The sequence below is a fragment of the Peromyscus maniculatus genome, chromosome 3 (assembly GCF_049852395.1).
Source record: "Peromyscus maniculatus bairdii isolate BWxNUB_F1_BW_parent chromosome 3, HU_Pman_BW_mat_3.1, whole genome shotgun sequence".
Classification (NCBI taxonomy): domain Eukaryota; kingdom Metazoa; phylum Chordata; class Mammalia; order Rodentia; family Cricetidae; genus Peromyscus; species Peromyscus maniculatus.
In genome coordinates, this window is record NC_134854.1 from 107,407,638 (window position 1) to 107,425,809 (window position 18,172).

Genomic DNA, 18,172 nt, shown 5'->3' on the forward strand with positions numbered 1-18,172 from the left:
CCTTGTCTACAAGTCTCAGTGCAGTTGCAGTTCTGAGCAGTAGCTAGGCGATGTATGGTGGCTTCCTTTTCTCCTGGTATCATTATCTTCAGTCCTTCTAGCTCAGGCACTGCACACACAGCATCTCTTCCATCACAGTAGTGGATTATGGTCCACATTCATGTACTCTGAGCTTAGGCATGTTTCCTCTTAAAATACTGTGAGAGCTCTTGGAAGAGTGTCAGGGCATCACATAATCTCAGGACTCCGGTACCTTCATAAGGCCTTGGAGAAAATACCTGTTTTCTTTTGCTCAGTCACCTTGAGAGTCCTTTTTGTTTAAACTGGTACTATGGATTGAACCCAGGGCCTCGTGTGGTTTGCTAAGCAAGCACTTGCCATTGAGCTATGTCCCCAGCCCTATTTTGACCTTGGGCTGAGAGTCTTTGTACTGTTAAGGTTTCACTGAGTTGCCCAAGTTGGGCTTGACCTGCTTTGTCTTCTGAGTAAGCTGGAATGATTGGCTTGTGCTACCACCCCAGCTCCTGCTGCTTGTGACCAGGGGCAGTTAATGGTTATTGGCACAGAAGTCTGGCAGCGTCTACCAGTGCCTCAGTTCTGCTAACTACCCTAAGCTAGAGCTGTAGCCAGTGACTATTAGAGCTGAGGGGGTTATGTTGAATAATTGAAGTTCTTGCTTCCTGGAACTGAGATGTGATTAGAGAATTTGAGCTCTGAACTCATGGTTAGATGGTCTTGAAGCAGGATAGGATTTGTGGGCAGGTGTGCACTCTGGAGTGTGACAGACATCCTTCCTGTGGTCAGGTTGGAACAGCTGGCTCTCAAGGATTACTTGTACAGTATGCAGTTTAAGCCAGACAGCTGTTTTGTGTGTGTTTTTAAATTTAAACAGGTTAGGAGCTATTAATTAAATCAGCATGAGAAGGCCATTATGTAAAATGGGGAAATTAAGGTCAGGCTATGGTAGCAGTTTAGTCTCTCATAGGTCAAGTGATTGGCTGCCAGAGCCTCCTGAAGTGGGACTAAGCTGCTGTGGGGTTCTGCCTATCTGGGTTTACCTTGGAACCCTGGAATGGAGGCTTTGTATATTTGGACAGCAAAGGAGGCTTCAGGAGGCAGTCACAGGCCTTTCTCCAGCATGGTCTGCTGCCCTAAAGAGGGTGCCTAATTCTTCATTTGCCCCATTGACTGGGCTGTCTGACTTCCTCCTGCCTCACTCTTAGCTATAGAAAAGCTGTAACGAGGCCTGAGGATGTTTGTTGGTGGGGTGCTTGCCAGCATGCACAGAAATCTGGGTTCGATCTCCAGGGCCACACAAACAAAATGGACGTGGTGCACACATGTACTCCCTAGCACCAGAAAGCTGGAAGATCAGAGGCTAAAGGCTGTCTTCAGTATTGAGTTTGAGACCAGCTGGGCTACGAGACTCTGGGAAGCAAAGGGTAGGGGCTTGGTGTCTGACAAATAGGGCTGTATGCTACATGTTTTTCTGAACCAAACACAATTTTTCAGTTTCATCATCTTTTATTGGATACAGAACCATAAATTCTCTGATGCCCATGAGTCCTTTTAAATACATATGCTCAATACATTCGGCAAAGGGCATCTGGGTGACATGGAGCAAAGTGCTGGGATGGCAATGCCTGGGTGGGGCAGATAAGTGGGGCCAGGGAAGGCCCCCTGGGGGCTGGAGGTACAGGCACCACTTTAGAAACAAAAGTAAAACCAAAAGCTGCTCTCAGCCCCTCTGCCTAGTGTGCCGGGGGCAGGATGCAGCCTGGCTGTGCAGGGAAGGCAGTGCCCTCTGAGCCAAGCCAACTGCACCAGCTGCAAGGCAAGCCTGAGCCACCTCAGGCCTCTGAGACCCCTGCCAGGGATGAGCAGAGGCTGGGGTTCCAGGGCAAGCCTCCTCAGGGGCTGGCCTCATGGTGGGGTGCCTGCTTGATTGTCGGGCAGTCTTGGACTAAGGTCCCAAAGAGTTGAGGAAAGCCTCATGTTCTGCTCTTCACCCAACCTTCAGCCTTGTCCCTGGGCAAGGACTACAACTGAGCTCACTTGTCCAGGAGTAAATATACACACTACATAGTAATATATACAGAGATGTTGGCCTGAGCCAAGGCTGGATGAGAAAGTGTGGCCACCAAGGGTAGAAAGACTGCCAGGTCATTAGGGGCTGACAGGCTGGGGTAGATCCCATCAGTGGTTAACTCCTCTGGGCACTGGGCCATATCCCACTCAGTCGCACTTCTTCCAAGTTCACCAGAAGCTATGTCTTTGGCACCAATTGTCACTCTGGGAAGTTTTCATTCAACTTAGCGCCTTACAGAGACTGGGGTTGACAGCTCACTGCCTGTGTTCTGAAGCATTCTACATAAGGGCCGGGGATAGGAAAGACTCAAAGGCAAAGGATGGATCCAGGCCTTGGGAAAGAGGCCTCTGTTGTCATAGGGTTAAACAAAACAAAACAAAAACCACCCGATTTCAGGGTGCTTTCTCTTGATGGGTAGAAAGCTGAGGTTCTGGGAAGGAGTGCATGTATTTTTGCCATACTGTGGGGAAAAGCAGCCTACATAAGCATGAAGTACTCAGGCCAAACATGCTATATTTCACAGGTGCTAGAGCCAGGCTGTGTGGCAGGGGGTGGGATTGGAAGAGATGCCAGATGGCTGCCACCCATGAGCCCTTTCCATAGACCCTGTGCTTCTGGAGCAGGGCATGCAGGCCCTCACATGTGTTTTTGGACAAAGGGCTCCCTTTGGGGTGCCTAAAGATGGGCTAAGGTGCTTCTCAGGAAGCCAATGCCCCACCCCCAACTCTGGCTCTTGACTGCTCAAGATGGAAACAAGCATAGTAACCAGAAGCAGGGTTGGTCGCCAGGGGGCAAAGCAAAGGAACCACAAGTGAGGGGCAGAGCTGCTGGCTCTCAAGGCATTCCTGAAAACTAAGATGCCCAAGACTCAGCCAGGACACAGCGACCTGTCACTTGGGTTGGTAAAGGCTTAGGTTTTACTCTACCCACCTCTACTCAGCAAGAACACAGGTGAGACTTCTTGGACACAGCTTTGCAGAGAGCAGACTATGCCAACAAAAGGGGTGTGTTCCCTCTCCATGAATCAGGATGTGGTTAGATGTAGTAGAGCCTGGGACTATTGACCTTGCTTCCTGCCCTGATGGCTGTGCACTGCCACCCGTTTCCCTCAACACCAGGCATTCCAGTGCCTCCCCTGCCCAGGAAGATGTCCAAATCCTGGGGCTGAGGAATGGAAGCCCCTGGGGGCAGGCTTGGCCAACTACCACATCACTTTGTGCTTTATCCAGGAGACAGGAAGGGCAGCACCTCTGGTCTTGGAGTCACAGGGAGCAGGGGCTACATAGATGCAGCTGGCAAAACAACTGACCACTAAAGGCAGCTGGGCCCCAAGTGCACCTCCACCTCCCTTCTGAGCCACTGAAGGCGAGGAAAGTTGTGCTGTTGCCTGTGACTCCTGGGGACGGGGCTGGAGAGGGGGGAGCAACTGGAGGCAGCTGTGAGAGGTAGGGGTGTAGATACCACACAGCCGAGGTTTCATGCAGGACTAGGCATGGAGTGTCCAGCATGATAGCCTTGGCATTTCAGTCTTCAAAGGACGGACAGAACAAGCCACACAACTCATGATGACAAACTGGGACAGAGCTATGGGATCTGGGAGCATTGAGCAGGGAGGGCGTACAGCAGTGGTAGGCGGCACTCATAGCTGGGTTCATGCTGTGGCCAGCTGTGGCCTAGCTGGAGAAAATTGACAAGACGATTCCACCTTGTACAGGAGCAAAGAAAACCCTAAGATTTGGATGAGAGGCCAGGAATTTGAAAGATCTGCCCAAGTGAGGATTGCCAAGACTCATGCCTTAGCCACTGCAAGTTCTGAGAGGAGGAACTCAGTTAGGGATGCTCAGTCTTCAGGGCTTTGGTGCTCAAACAGACTTTTGGGTATGGTGCAAGGGCCTGTCTGTGACACCCTGCCCCAAGTGTTCTATTGTAGCCTCAGCCCTGGGAAGATGGGCTGAGGACATTCCTTCCTCTGCCTTGGCACCAGTATCTGGCTCCTTGCCTCAAGCAAGCTGTTAAGGAAAGCAAGCCTTCTCCCCCAAGCCTCAGCACAACAGGGAGCTCAGGGTCCTCCCTCCCTCCCTCCCGATGTCCCTCAGCAAGAAAAGCTAAGTATAGAGACTGCTTTAAGCTTCGCTCTGGGGTGTGATAATGAGAAGTCTTTGTCTTACAGTAGTCTCCTCCAACTGGCCAGTCCTTTACCTGCTAGGGAGGTGTGGGCCTCGTCCTGGGAAGTTGCAGGCTTTTTTTTTTTTCCCTTTACCCTTTTAACCTTATCCCTATGGCCCTGCCCCAATTTCCCCCTAACCTTCTACCTGGGTTCCTAGGCTTGCCTGGATCATCACTGGAGAATGAACGTGGACCTGGAAGAGAGACCCACTGTCTGACGGGACTGCCTCGCAGAGGGCTTGGTCAGGGAAAGGGGAGAAGAGTCCTCCTTGCCATGTCTGAGCTGCCTTGAGCCCCTTCTGGCCTGTGGCCTGACAGGCTCCTGAGCAGGAGCTGGCCTCAGGAAGGAGAGACCTGCCTGAACAGCTGAGGAGCTGCTGGGTGGTTACTGCAGATCCTCTTGAGTGGTGACAACCAGGTGCTGGTGTGCCAGCTCCTTGCTGGTTGTGCCAGAAGGCTGTGCCAGCTGAGGATGTCATGTCATGGGGGTCTCAGGGCAGCTTCTGTCCAAGCCCCTGCCCTGGGGAGGCTGTGCTCTGGGTCACCTGTCACTTGGCTGTTGCAGTTAGACAGGGTTACTCAACCACTGTCTGGAACCTGGCCTAACACTAGGCCTCCAAAGGTCTAGTCCAAGCCAGGGCCCCTCCAGAGGTCCAAAGAGTGCCTTGGTGTGGGGCTGGCAGGGGCCCTGCCGCCCCTCACCCGGGTTAGCAGCCACCTTCCACTTTGACGTGCAGAATCTTCGAGAAGCCAGGCCTCCGTCGCAGGGCCTAGAGATAGAGCCCCAGGTTAGCTCTTCGTTGGTGTTGGGCAGATGAACTGCTGCCACCCTCACCAGCCCCAGCCAAAGGGTCTTTTGTGGCCTCAGAGCCCACCCCTCACCTGAAGCTTTGTCACCATGTCCTCAAACAGCTTCTGGGCCTCGGGGCTGCTGGGCTCTTTGAAGTAATCAGCAATCCCAATCTGCACCACAATGGATTTGAGGTTCCGGCAGATGCCTGGCAGAAGGCAGGTAAGGGAGATGGAGCTTGGCAAGGGCAGTGTGCTCCATGGGTTCCTCTCATGAATGAAATCAGAGCCCCACTGGGAAACACACATGGGCCGGCTACAAGAACACGAGTGTCAGGCCTGTGCTGGTGCAGCTCCTAGGACATCTTAAGAAGGCAGGGAGGATATTCTGGAAGGACAAGTGTGTGACAGCAAGCTGCCCAGTGCCCTAACAGCTTCCTGGCAGAGGGCACAGCTTGGACCATGGCCTGGGCACTTGGAAATGACTAGCTGCTGAACTGAGACTGAGTGTGGAGTCGGATGGGTGGGAGGCAATCAAGTCTTCTTGAAACAAGGGCTTCAAGAATTATTGGCCATGATGTCAGGGAGAGTTGCAGGGAGGTCAGGAGCTGGGAGGGACCTAGACAGCATGATGTAGGGGGCTGAGTAGTGAGTTCTGGTGGACCATTTAGGTGGACATGAGGCTGAAGGAAGGTAAATAGGAAGGCTCAGGAGGTGATGACGGTCAAAGAAGTAGGTATGGTGGCCCAGGTCTGTCACCTCAGCTACTCAAGAGGCTAAGGTGTGAGGATCGGAAGTTCAAGGCCTGCCTGCACAGCTTAGTCAAACTGTCTCAAAAATGTAAGAAAGGCCAGGCATTGTGGCACTCGCCTTCAATCCCAGCACTGGGGGTGCAGAGGCAGGCGGGTCTACAGAGTGAGTTCCAGCAAAGCCAGGACTTTGCAGAGACCCTGTCTCATGGGGTGGGGGAGGGGTACTGCTTAGCAGTGCAGCACTTAAAGCACTGGGTTTAACCCAGTACTGGTGGGGAAAAAACCAAGGAACCTTCAATCAGTCTGCATGGAGACCTCCCAGAGGCCAGTGGTCCTGAGTGGTGGTCCAAGTGAAGGCAGAGAGGAATGACCAAGGAGATGGGATGATGTGGGCAGCAGAGGAGTCAGAGTGAAGTCCTTACCCCAAGAAATGTCCCAGAGGACTTAAAATTCTATGACCTTTACCCTACCATCTAGAAAGTGGAAAGATGAGACTGCAGAATTCAGAAAGCAAAGTCATGTGCTCAAGAGCAGCATTGCAACCCTTGATGATGCCCTGTCTGCTCTCTGCCTCCGCCCCAGTGGGAGGCTCACACAGGAACCACTGGCACCACACACAACTCCTGGAGCCACTATGGGCCAGAATGGAACAGATATCCTGTGCAGCTAAATAGTTGGCATCAAATGCTGCTGGGCCTGGAGTACCATCCTGGCCTCAGAGATGCTGAAGGAGCCAGGAAGAACACTGCTCTGTCTGCCTCAGCACTGGCACATGCTGGTTAGAGCAATAGGAGATCGTTACACTGAATGGTTGTAAGTGAGAGCCTAACAGCCATTACCATTTCATCAGAGTGGCTATGACTATCCCAAGGGACCCTCCAGACTGGTCTTGTTGATCTCTTTTCCTCATAGAAGAACTGGAGAGTCATCAGACAGATGCTCACCTGCGCTATCAGCCATCCCTTCCTCCCCATCCCCGCCAGATGTGTGCAGTTTTGCCCTGGCTGCACCTTGGAGGTATTAGACTCCGACTTGTGTATGGAGAGCTTCACCTATGTAGCTATAAGGGAGCTGTCATCTGTGCAGAGATAAATCTGTTAAGTGGTATGGCTACTTTGGGGTAACCCATACTCTGTATGTAACCCTCATTCATGCTCTGTAAATAAGCCATAAACTCCATGGTTCACCAAGTTGGACTTTGGTGGCACTGTTTGGTAGATCATAGGTGCCCTTTCTAGGAGGAGCAGGCAACTGTTTGCATCTCCCCAGGAAAAGTTCACTCAATGCTGCAAAATGTCCAAGAATAGGCTATAGCCATACCCTGCTCTGTACCCCCAAACCCCATTGCTCACTGTTAAAATGTAGCAGGGCCTTAGGGGTGACAGGGGTGGCCGTGAGCACCAGCATCTCCAATCCCTTCAGGCCTTCCCGGCAGACTTCAGCTGCCACCTCCTGGGTAATCTCTGACACATGGTCCAGTTCTAGCACCTGCAGCCGCATGCAGTTTCTTGCTAGGAGAGGAAGAAGAGAAGCCTGGTGTTAAACTCCCTGACCCACCTCCTGCCCAGCACTCAGTCCCTCGCCATCACCCAGGCTGCAGACCCTAACTCTGGTGGGATTTCATAGGCAGCATCTCACCCTTGCCTGCTTCTTACCTACCCACTCCAACCCCAAGGAAAGACTCACCAAGTGATGCCAGACCCTGTACCCCACAGCCGGCACCACCTACACCCAGGGCCCGGAGGTGGGGCCAGCAGCGTCCAATCATCTGCAGGCAACGGTTGCTGAACCGGGTGGGCTGCTGGCTGAAGAATGAAGAGTGAAGAGTGGTCAGGGAGGCATTGCAGTCCCAAGTGTGAGCATCCCTGGAGGTCCCTATCCATGCCTCAGGCACGCACCTTGCCAACAGTCCAGTTGTCAGACAATAGCGCATCTCTGACCCTGCCCCTCCCCTCTTACCACATCTGGCAGCTTCAGATTCTGGAGCCAACCAGAGAGCGCTGTAGACCAGAGCCCCACCTCAGTCTCCATTTACCCTGCACCTGGTGGCCAGATACTCATCAGACAGCTGAACCGGGCCCTGGCGTTCAGGGTGACAATGAGGACAGCTCCCACCCTCACAGCAGAAAGTCTATGACATACAACATTTAGCAGCCTGACTTTAATCTGTCCCTGCCACCTAGCCTTGAACCTGTAGCAACCCTGCCTCAGCCTCCCGAGGGCTGAGGTTATAGACCACACCTAGCTTCTGGTACTCTTGTTTGTTTGGATTTTTTTTTCTTCTTTCTTTTTGGAGCTGAGGACCAAACCCAGGGCCTTGCACTTGCTAGGCAAGCACTCTACCACTGCACTAAATCCCCAACTCCTAGATTTTTTTTTTTAAAGGAGTGACCTCAGCCCAGGCTGAGTGACCTCAAACTCATGATACAGCTGAGGATGACCTTGAACTCCTGATCCTCTTGCTTCTACCTCCCAAGGGCTGGGATGACAGGTGTGTACCACCATGTTTGGCTCAATACACCCTTCTTAAAGCTGACAATCTCCCCAAAAGCTTCCTTGTACTTGCTACATGAGATCCACCGATCCACATCTTTTAGCAAGGCCTTCATGATGTTTCCCTGCCTGCCTTTCCATCATCGCTGGCTTGCCTACCCTACTCACACCAAACTTCATCCCTCAACATCCATTCAGGCAACAGTATCTGTCATCTGATATGCCCAGGGTAGCAAGGACACAGAAACGGACATTCAGAGTCTTCCTTGAGAACCAAGTCTAGTAGGGGAGCCTGAAGTAGAAATTACTACCGAATGGATGATATTATGGTCAGGATGAGGGGCAGCGGGGACCTAGTAGGGGACCACAATGGCAGACTCCATCAGGGTATTAGAGGGCCTGGGAGGAGCTGGCACATAGGGGAATCACTGGGAGGGTAAGGGGCAGGGCAGAGAAGCCTGGGAATCTGAGGAAGTCCCAAGAAGAGCAAGGGATGATTTGCACCCTGGGTTCGCCAACAACTGATTTGTTCTTGTTTTGAGATGGGATCTTGCTAAATTGCTCATACAGGTCTTGAATTCTCAACCTGAGCTGGAGTAAGCGGAGATGAGGTGTGTGACAGCACACCCAGCCTGCTCTATGTATCATTTACTGACTTCCCGACCTGCTTATCGTAGGCCAGGGTAGTGTTGACTGCACACATACTATGGACTTTACAGTCTCCATGGACAGACACCACTGAGCCAGTAACGGCTCTCATAATCTAAGCCGCAAAGCTAAGGTGTGAGTGGCAATGCCGGGCTGTCAGGGTGGCTCAGTGGGTAACGGCGCTTACCTCCAAGCCTAATGACATGAATTCGATCATGTCTCACATGACTCACATGTGGAAGGAAAGAATGACTCTTAAGTTGTTCCCCGACCTCCACACAGATACCCGATTCCCACCCCCAAATGTGTCATAAAAAATTTAAGGGCACTGCCACAAGCCAGAGAGACACAGCCCAGCTCCTTACTATCAACACACTGACCAGTGTGTGTAATCTGTCCCCGACACTGACTTGCTCAGTCCTCAGCCCCAGACCAGGTCCCACTGCTGCTCCCTCCCTCCCCCCCCAACGCCCCACCTCCCCGCTTGCCTGGGCTTACCAAGGATGAAGTGGTGCCACCTGGAGGGAGACAATCTCTCTGCAGCCTGCACCCAGGGCCCAGATCACCTCATGGCCGACAGGGTCTGTGGCACTCCTGCGGAAAAGCCAAAGCTCAAGTGACCCAACCGTGGTGGCCTCTGTGGTCACCAAGAAGCAAGACCATGTGGTAGCTAGGGACCAAGGCATAGAGGGTGTGAGCTGTGCTTCTGGAAGGGAAGACCCACCTGTAGGTGACGGCCTGCAGGGCACGGCAGTAGCAGCTGGCCAGCCAGAGTGACCGGTCAGTGAGGATGTTGGGACAGTGGGAGATACGCAGGATCAGCAGGTTCCCACCAGCTGCCTTTAGCAGGGACTCCAGTCCTGCTTCAAGACAACCCCTGAGGATGGGCCAAGAGGTCAGGGAGTGGCTGGTGGTCACTTCCTCATCTGGGAAGCATCCCCACTTAAACTCAGGAGCACGCACTCACTCACCCACCCACCCACCCACCCACCGCAGGCCTCACCGGGTGCTCCGGGCGTATTCCTCCTTGCTTTCCTTCTTTCCCCGCTGTCGGGGCTTCAGATTCTGTAACGTTAATGAGTGGGCCTGGGTGCACCATTGAGCCAGCATCGCCAGGAACTGGGGAAGATCAAGTGATATGAGCAGAGATAGCCTCGACTGGCTGGCGATGGGTTAGCTCTGAGGAGGAGGCGCCATGAGAGTATAGGGAAACCAGGGCAGTGAGGGTTACCAAGACTAGACCTCTACTGCTGCTAAGAGCTGGGCTCCCCGAAGGGCAGGGGCAGGCACCTTGGAACAGACTCGGGCATTCTCAAGCAGCACCCTGGTCCAGACGGCAGGATGGCGGGCCACAAAGCGCCAGTCTCGACAGACCTCTGCAGCATGCAGCAGCGTGCGGGTATCCAGGTAGGTGAAGATACAGAAGAGGGCGGCGCGCATCTTGAGGATTTCTGGGCTGATGACCTCATTGGAGCGCGAGGGGCTACCTCTCTCCACCCGACGGCCTCGCCCACTGCCTCCCTCAGGGCGGGCTGTAGAACATGGGGGCCAAAGGAGACAGTGGGGTGTAAAAGAGCAGTTACAGGGCTGTGGGTGGGGAGCTGGGGCAAGGCAGGAGCTGGCAGGAGGGGTGAGTAAGAGACCCACACTGGGGACCAGCTCCCAGGGAAGACAGCAGGTCCCCTGCTTTCCCCTTCTCTATAGTACCCCAAGTTTTACTAATTGGAAAGGGGTGTCTGTTGCTTTGTCACACACCCAAAACTTTTTCAGACATGATCTCATGTATTCCAGCCTAGCCTTGGACTCACTATGTAGCCCAGGATGACCTGGAACTTCTGATTGTCCTGCATCTGCTGCCCAAGTACTAGGATTAGAGATGTGTACCACTATGTCCAGTTTGAGGTGCTAGAGATCAAAGCCAGGGCTTCCTGGATTCTAGATGAGCATGTACTAGTTGAACTACCTCCCCAGCTCTAAACTTCCCTTTTGAGGGTTACCCTGACTCTCAGCCTCAGAGCCCCAAATAAACGCTCAGCTCTTTTCCCCTACCTGTGATGGAGTCCACCATGTACACAGACCCCCTCTTAAATGGAGCATCCTTGGGTCATTGCAGGCCTGGCCTGTCACACAAACCCCTGCTCCAAGCTTGAAGAGTGTTTTACAGGTAGACAAGAATAAGAGAGGTGTAGGAGTCAAGGGTCACCACCTCCACCCTGGGTCCCCTGAGACAACCCAGCACCCTGGAAGGCTGGATTCTCTACCCGCTTTCCCAGGACTTACCTGAGAGGCGGCTGTTCAAGGGCCCGGCTACAGCAGGTGCAGGGCGTGGGACATCCGAGGGGCCCTCAGCCTCTGATTCAGTAGTTCGGGAGCCCACGTCTGAGACGTCCCCCTCCTCCCCCTCGGTGCTGTGACGGCGCGGTCGGCGCTGCCAGTTCTGGATGGCCTGTCGTCGAAGGCCTGAACTACGAGGGGGCTGGGACCGTTCTGAACCACCGTTGGCAGCCTGGGCCCGAGAACCCAAGCCCCCAGGGCCACCGTCCTCCGAGGGCCCTTCCTCTGGCCGGGGCAGCTCCAGACTGTCACTGTCATAGCAGCCTGAGCTCTGGGATGCAGCTGGCACACGGCTGGAGGCCCTGGGGTGGGTGGGGGAGTGCAGAGTGAAGGCTGAGGGATACCAGATTGCCCCAACTCCCGACACTTTCCTTACCACCAGCCAAGGGGAGGCCCACTCGCCTGCTTTCCAAAAGTTCCCTGAGCATGGAAAGGCAGACTGGTGATACCAGGGAGGGTGGGCACAGAAGGAGATGAGCCTCTGATGGGCCAGCAGACCTTCCAGGGTGAGGGTAGGCTGTGTGGGGTGGGCCAAGGCTTACCCTGTGCTGGGAGAGGAGCCATGCCGTGAAACGGCGTATGTGCTTGGCAGAGCTGGGCCTGCGTGGTGTTCTCGCTGTAGCCCCCAGAGTGGAAGGGAAAGGAAGGATGGGCAGAGGAGGCCAGAGGAGAAAGCAACAGTCGGAGAGAGAGGAAGATGGAGAGAAGAAAGGAAGGAGAGGAGAGAGAGAGAAGAATAAAGTTGGAAAAGATGGACGAATGGACAGACAGACAGTCCAGACAGGCAGGCTCCCAAATCCCTCCCAATGCACCCACCCAGCCTCCCAGGGCCCAGCTTGTGGCTCCTAGGCTCTCATTAGCAGGAAAGTAACAGAGATGGGCTTCTGAAGGCTGAGGCGATTGAAGCACCCTGCCACAGCCTCAGAGCCAGCCAGCACTCCCGCCCTGACAGAGTGGACCTCCCTCCCACTTCAGGTCTGGGGGTGCTCCTGGGGTGCTCCTGGGGGAACAGGCAAAGGAGGCAAGTTGGGGTGGTGTGGGGGAAGGCTGTGGGGACCACAGGAGCAGGTGAGAAGCCAGGGCACGTACACACTCACCATTCTGCCTGGGCCTCTCACCCCAGGCCCTGAGGCACTGCCCCCACCTCCTCGGCCCAGGCTGGCACTGGGTGTGCTGCCACAGCTGCTGCTGATGACCTGCAGCTGGCGCTCGGCCCTGTCTGCACGCTCCAGGAGCTCCTCAATGAACTGTTGCAGCCGCAGCTTGGCACTGGCCTCCCGAGCCGCTGTCTCCTTCAGGAACTGGTCGATCTGCACCACCTCCCTGGGCCGGGAGCAGTCTCTTACCCTAGGTCCCTGGCCTGACTGCCCATTGGAGGAAAGCCTGGCAGCAACCTAGAGCGTCGGCTCATGGTCCCATGGACAGTGCCCAGCACGCAGACCCACACGACGGCACACATACAACACAAATAGGCAGACACACAAGTCACCACACACACACACACCTGGACACCCCTGTTAATACTGAAGTCAACCTGACAGAATCTAGAATCACCCAGGAGACAAACCCCTGTGAACACAACTGTGTGAGGAAGTTTCTAGACTGGGTGAAACCGAGGTGTGAAGATCCACCCTAAATTTGCAGGGCACCATTCCCTGGGCTGGGTCCCAACTGAATAAAAGGTTGAAAGCATGCTGAGCAGGAGCCTCCATCTCTGTTTCCTGGCTATAGATGACCCCTTGACCAGCTGCCTCACACTCCTGAGACCACACCCTTCCTGCCATGATCCATTGTCTCCCCAAACTGTGAGCTGAAGGAAACCCTTTTTTTCTTCAAGTTGCTTTTTAAAAACACAGTTTTACTACACATGGCAGGAGCAATCGCTCCTTCAGCCACTTGCTGCTCTTGCAGAAGCCCTGAGGTTGGTTCCCAGCACCCACATACTGGCTCACAACCACCCTAACTCCATTTTCAGGGGATGCGACATCCTATTCTGACCTCTGCGGGCACCAGAGGTCATGCATTCAAGCACAATGCTCATACACATAAAAAAAATAGTAAAAATAAATCTAAAACAAAAATGTACTCACGTCTGTGCTCCAACACATGTGCAGAGGCTGGAGGCCAATGGGAAGGAGTCAGTTCTCTCCTTCCACCATGTGGGACCCAGCGAACAAACGGACAGCCCTTTAAACTGTACGAGGTATTTCGTCATAGCGACAAGAAAGGTAACTAAACACAACTGGTCTTAGGGACACAGTCGTGGGTATGCTCATCCTACACACAGCCACCTCCAGGCACATGCAGAGTCCCATGAGCAAAAGCAGACATCCTTCGTCCCCTGTGGTCTCCATACACAGCCTCCTCACATAGTTACACGCCCAAGCATACCCCGAGAGCCTCAGGGCTATGAACACATATCCTCACTTGGTCCAATACACAGTCCTCAGCACGTTCCTATGTATGCAATCACGCTCATTCTCAGGGCACATTCACACTCTGAAATACATTAAGAACCATGGAGAGCCACGCCCACCAACCCAATCAAACACACGCACGTACTCTTATCAAAGCGCACTGAGTCACATCAACACAGACAAAACCATAAAGCACTCCTATGGTCTGCCCCAGCATCTGAGGGGGTATGTAAACACGCAGCACCCTCGCAGTTACCTGCGTGTGTGTGTATCCCGGCACGCATTCAGCTGTTCATGCATTCGTTAAACATTTAATCCAGGTGCCAGGCGCTACTGGAGATTCAGGGGAAACGTACTGAACAAAAGAAGGAAATCCCGGCCTGCTTGGAACTTGGTATGACAATGAGAACAAACAAATGACTCCATTTGCAGACTAGAGAAACAAGGAGGTGGCCAGAAAAGATGGCTGAGGAGGAGCAAAAGGAAAGGAAAGCTAAATGTGGTGCAGGGCAATAATTCATGAGGCTGAGGCAGGAGGGTCATGAGCTCAAAGGCTACACAGTGAGAGTCTACATCAAACACTGTACAGATGGATCCAGGACGGTGATGAACATGAAGTTTACTGAGGACACAAAGATGGTGTGGAGGTGGCAACCTGACCCCAGAGGGTAGGTTCGGGAACCAGAAATACAAGAAAGGCCTTCAAGAAGCCAAGAGCAAAGAGTTAGAAGGTTAAGAAGCAGCAGGTTTATGGGACCTGAGAAAGATGCAATTGTGTCTGCATGCTTTTACGAAGTACAAGACGGCATGGAGAATTGGGCCAGTTCTTTGGGTAGGCTAAAGGGAAATCTGGTACAAAATTCAAGAGCTGCCTGGCCTGGCTATCGAAGGTGAAGAAACACACGTATTCCGAGCTCCCAATTCATCACGACGACACACTCGGACCCGCAGGCACCACTATCACGGACTCATCTTAGAACTTGTGTTCCAAAGCCTAACCACATGAAGACACCTCAGGCACGTGCAGGCGTAAGTGAGTAACATCCAGAGACACCCACCCACTCGACTCCCAGGGTCTACTCACTGCTGCTTGCGGCTCAGCTCCTGTTCCTTATGCACCAAGTCCTGCTTAAGCGAGGCCAGCAGTTCCACGCTCACGTCCACCTGGCGTGAAAGCTCAGATGCGCGCTCCTCCAGCTCCTCCTTCTCGCGTCCCAGCCGTGCACTCTCCTGTCGCGCAGTCTCCAACTCCGCCGCCTTGCGCTCCAGCTCAGCCTGTAGCCGGCCCACCTGGCCGGCGATCTTCTGCTCCACCTCCTCGCTCAGCCGCTCCAGCCTCCGGTCCACCTCCAGCTTCTCCAGCGCACGGATCTTGAGGCGTGCCAAGCCCTCTTCGTAGGCGACATCGGCGGGTGATGGCGAAGCTGGCGATGCGGAGGCGGGCCCGGAACAAGGACCAGGGCCGGGCCCGGGTGGAGGCGTCGAACAGGCCGAGGATGCCACGGACTTGCGCGCGAACAACTCGCCGAGTGGGATTTCGATCTCGCGTAGTGCATAGCGCGCGGCAGGCACGAGCCCCGGCTCGGCCAGCTCCTCACAGGGCAGGCTGGCGGGCACCAGGTCGCCAGGGAAGTGAGCCAGCGGCGCGTGGTGGTGATGATGGTGCAGCAGGTGCGACCCCGTGGGCGCTGGCCCTGCCGCCTGCTCCTTGCCCTGGAAGGACGTGCTCTCGAAGACCTCGCGCCGGGCCCCGGGCACCGCCAGCAGGGCGGCGGGCTCAGGCGCCAGGGGGAAGCCAGAAGCGGCGGCAGCAGCCGCTGCAGCAGCGGCCGCGCCGTCGCAGATACTGTTCGTCTTGGAGAGGATGTAGAGCGTCTCGTAGGTGTGGCTGTATTCCAGGTGCGCGCGCAGTGACGACAGGCTCCGGAAACGCTTATGCTCCCCGCAGCGCGGGCATCGGTATGGTAAGTCCAGCGAGGCCATGGCCCCGCTGCCTTCGGGGCACGCCGGCTCCACCGCGGCCGCCTCACCGGTCAGCCGGGCGAGCTCATGGGGGGCCGCGGGTGGGCCCGGGCTGCGGGATCAGGACGACTCTGGTCACCAATAGCCAGGGCCCAGGAGGCTAGAAGAAAGAATGTGAGGCTCAGCAGCCTGCTGGCCGCACCCCCCACCTGCCACTCCCAGGTCCAGCAGTCCTGTACCCTGGCTCTATGAATACGCCTAGGATGGAGGGCTCTGGGACCTGTGCACGAGTGTGCGACTTCTCGCTGGAAGTGGAGGGACTATGGTCCTCCAGGTGTGGCCAGGCTGACCTGCCTTTCAGATGCCGAAATTACTAGGTCTAGATTTTTTTTTTTAATTAATTATGAATGTTTGTTTTGGAAGGCTGGAGAGATGGCCTCGCACTTAAGAGCACTTGTTGTTCTTGCAGAGGACCTGGGTTTGGGTCCCAGAACACCTAACGGTTCCCAACCATTCTAATTCCAGGGAATCCATTGCCTTCCTCTGACCTCCCTAGCACCAGGCAAGCACATGGTGCACATGCAGGCAAAACACTCATACACAGAAAATAAAATTTTAAAAATGTTTAAGGAATGTTTGATTTAAAAAAAAAAGTTGCTTCCCAGTGGGGCAGGTGCCAAGAGGATGAGACCTTCAGGATTATCCTTATCTACACAGAGAGGTGCAGCTAGCCTGATCTACTTGAGACTCTGCATCATAAGAGACAAAAATGAATTATTACTAAATACTAAATTGTTTGTTGATAGACTGTTTAACACAGGATCTTAGTCCCTAGACTTGCTGGCCTGGAACTCACAGTGTAACTCAGGTTGGCTTCAGACTTTCAGGAACTCACTTAGCCTCTCAAGTGCTGGGATTACAGGGATGAGCCACTGTGCCTGGCTTAAAGGAATTTTTTTTTTTAATTATTAAAGGGGCCAGGAGGTGGTGGTGCACACCTTTAATTCTTGCACTCGGGAGGCTGAGGCAGGCAGATCTCTGTGAGTTCGAGGCCAGCCTGGTCTACAGAGTGAGTTCCACGACAGCCAGGGCAACACAGAGAAACCCTGTCTCAAAAAACAGAACAAAAAAAAAATTAAAGGAATAATTTTAATTACAATGATTCCTGACCTAGAAAAAAGTGCCAAGCACTGTTCAACAGCAGAATGGGATTCAGGTGTGGTGACATAGATCTTTAATCCCAACACTCATAGGCCAAGCCAGGTGAATTGCCAAATGAAGATTGTTACAGAATTAAGAAGATCCCAATCAAGAAAACAGTAGAATGGAATAATTGTATATTTATAATGGACTGCTACTCTGTAGTAAGAAAAGAACCAGTATCCATAACAACAGATGAATATGTTTAGTATTATGGGAAGGAAGCCAAACAGAACATACTGCAAGATTCCAGAGTTGGACGTCAAGAACAGACCAAACGGATGGAGACACAAGTCAGAACAGAGGCTCGTGTCTGCAGTGAATTGGGAAGGGGTAGGAAGGAACCTTGTGTGCTGTCGAGAGTGTTCTGTAGCTTACCCGGGGCTTGTGTTTCTGTAGGCCGGTGTGGACACAATCAAGACATGCATACAAACCAACCCTGGGGTATTCCATGTACCCTAGCTTGCTGTGGGATGGTCTGTATGTCAAATAAAACACTGATTGGCCAGTGGCTAGGCAGGAAGTAGGTGGGACAAGGAGAGAGGAGAATTCTGGGAAGCGGAAGGCTGAGGCGGGGAGACACTGCAGCCGCCGCCATGACCAGCAGCATGTGAAGACACCGGTAAGCCACGAGCCACGTGGCAAGGTATAGATTTATGTAAATGGATTAATTTAAGCTATAAGAACAGTTAGCAAGAAGCCTGCCACGGCCATACAGTTTGTAAGCAATATAAGTTTCTGTGTTTACTTGGTCGAGTCTGAGCGGCTGTGGGACTGGTGGGTGACAAAGATTTGTCCTGACTGTGGGCCAGGCAGGAAAACTCTAGCTACACTAGCTCATGTATGTGACATCTAAGAAGGTTCTCAAGCACATGCTTAATTTTCATCTTAGGGAGACCTGAGCCCTCGTGCAGACTGAACCACTAGAACCAAGATGCTCACCTAGCTATGATGCTGTAGGTGGCCCTGATCCCGAGCCCGCTGCCATTCCAGGCACTGCCTCCAGTGGCCCGTTCCAGGCACTGCCTCCAGTGGGCGTTCCTGCCCTTCCCCTCAAGGGCCCTATTGTCTTTCCTCAACCATTCCTGGCAAGGAGCCCACCCAGTCTCCCACCCAGCCTCCGCTGCCCATCCTGCCACCCGTGGCTTCTAGCCCCTTCCCCTCTTTTCCACTCCTCTCTCATCTGCTCCCCCTTTTCAGCTGCCTGAATCCAGGCTTCATGCCCCTCAGGACAACCCAGTTGTCATCAAGCACTTTATCTGTCGGCGGGTGCGTGACTGTTCTGTCCTCATAGGCTGCCTCCATACTGCCCAGGGTGGACT

At 53.7% G+C, this 18,172-nt stretch overlaps 1 protein-coding gene across 2 annotated transcripts in view; it reads right to left on the reverse strand.

Annotated features, from left to right (window-relative positions):
- Window positions 1-1,509: 1,509 nt before the first annotated feature.
- Fbxo41 (F-box protein 41) overlaps window positions 1,510-18,172 on the reverse strand; it is a 31,604-nt gene continuing 14,941 nt past the window's right edge. For both annotated transcript variants that reach the window (XM_006991553.4, XM_076567064.1), the window contains 12 exons: window positions 14,773-15,810; window positions 12,369-12,594; window positions 11,814-11,887; window positions 11,218-11,573; window positions 10,228-10,469; window positions 9,941-10,056; window positions 9,662-9,814; window positions 9,436-9,531; window positions 7,483-7,601; window positions 7,149-7,307; window positions 5,138-5,253; window positions 1,510-5,025 (listed from right to left, as the gene is read on the reverse strand). In XM_006991553.4, coding sequence (XP_006991615.1) covers window positions 4,963-5,025; window positions 5,138-5,253; window positions 7,149-7,307; window positions 7,483-7,601; window positions 9,436-9,531; window positions 9,662-9,814; window positions 9,941-10,056; window positions 10,228-10,469; window positions 11,218-11,573; window positions 11,814-11,887; window positions 12,369-12,594; window positions 14,773-15,671 — 2,619 coding nt within the window. In that variant the 5' untranslated portion in view covers window positions 15,672-15,810 and the 3' untranslated portion in view covers window positions 1,510-4,962. The remainder of the gene's footprint in view (window positions 5,026-5,137; window positions 5,254-7,148; window positions 7,308-7,482; window positions 7,602-9,435; window positions 9,532-9,661; window positions 9,815-9,940; window positions 10,057-10,227; window positions 10,470-11,217; window positions 11,574-11,813; window positions 11,888-12,368; window positions 12,595-14,772; window positions 15,811-18,172) is intronic.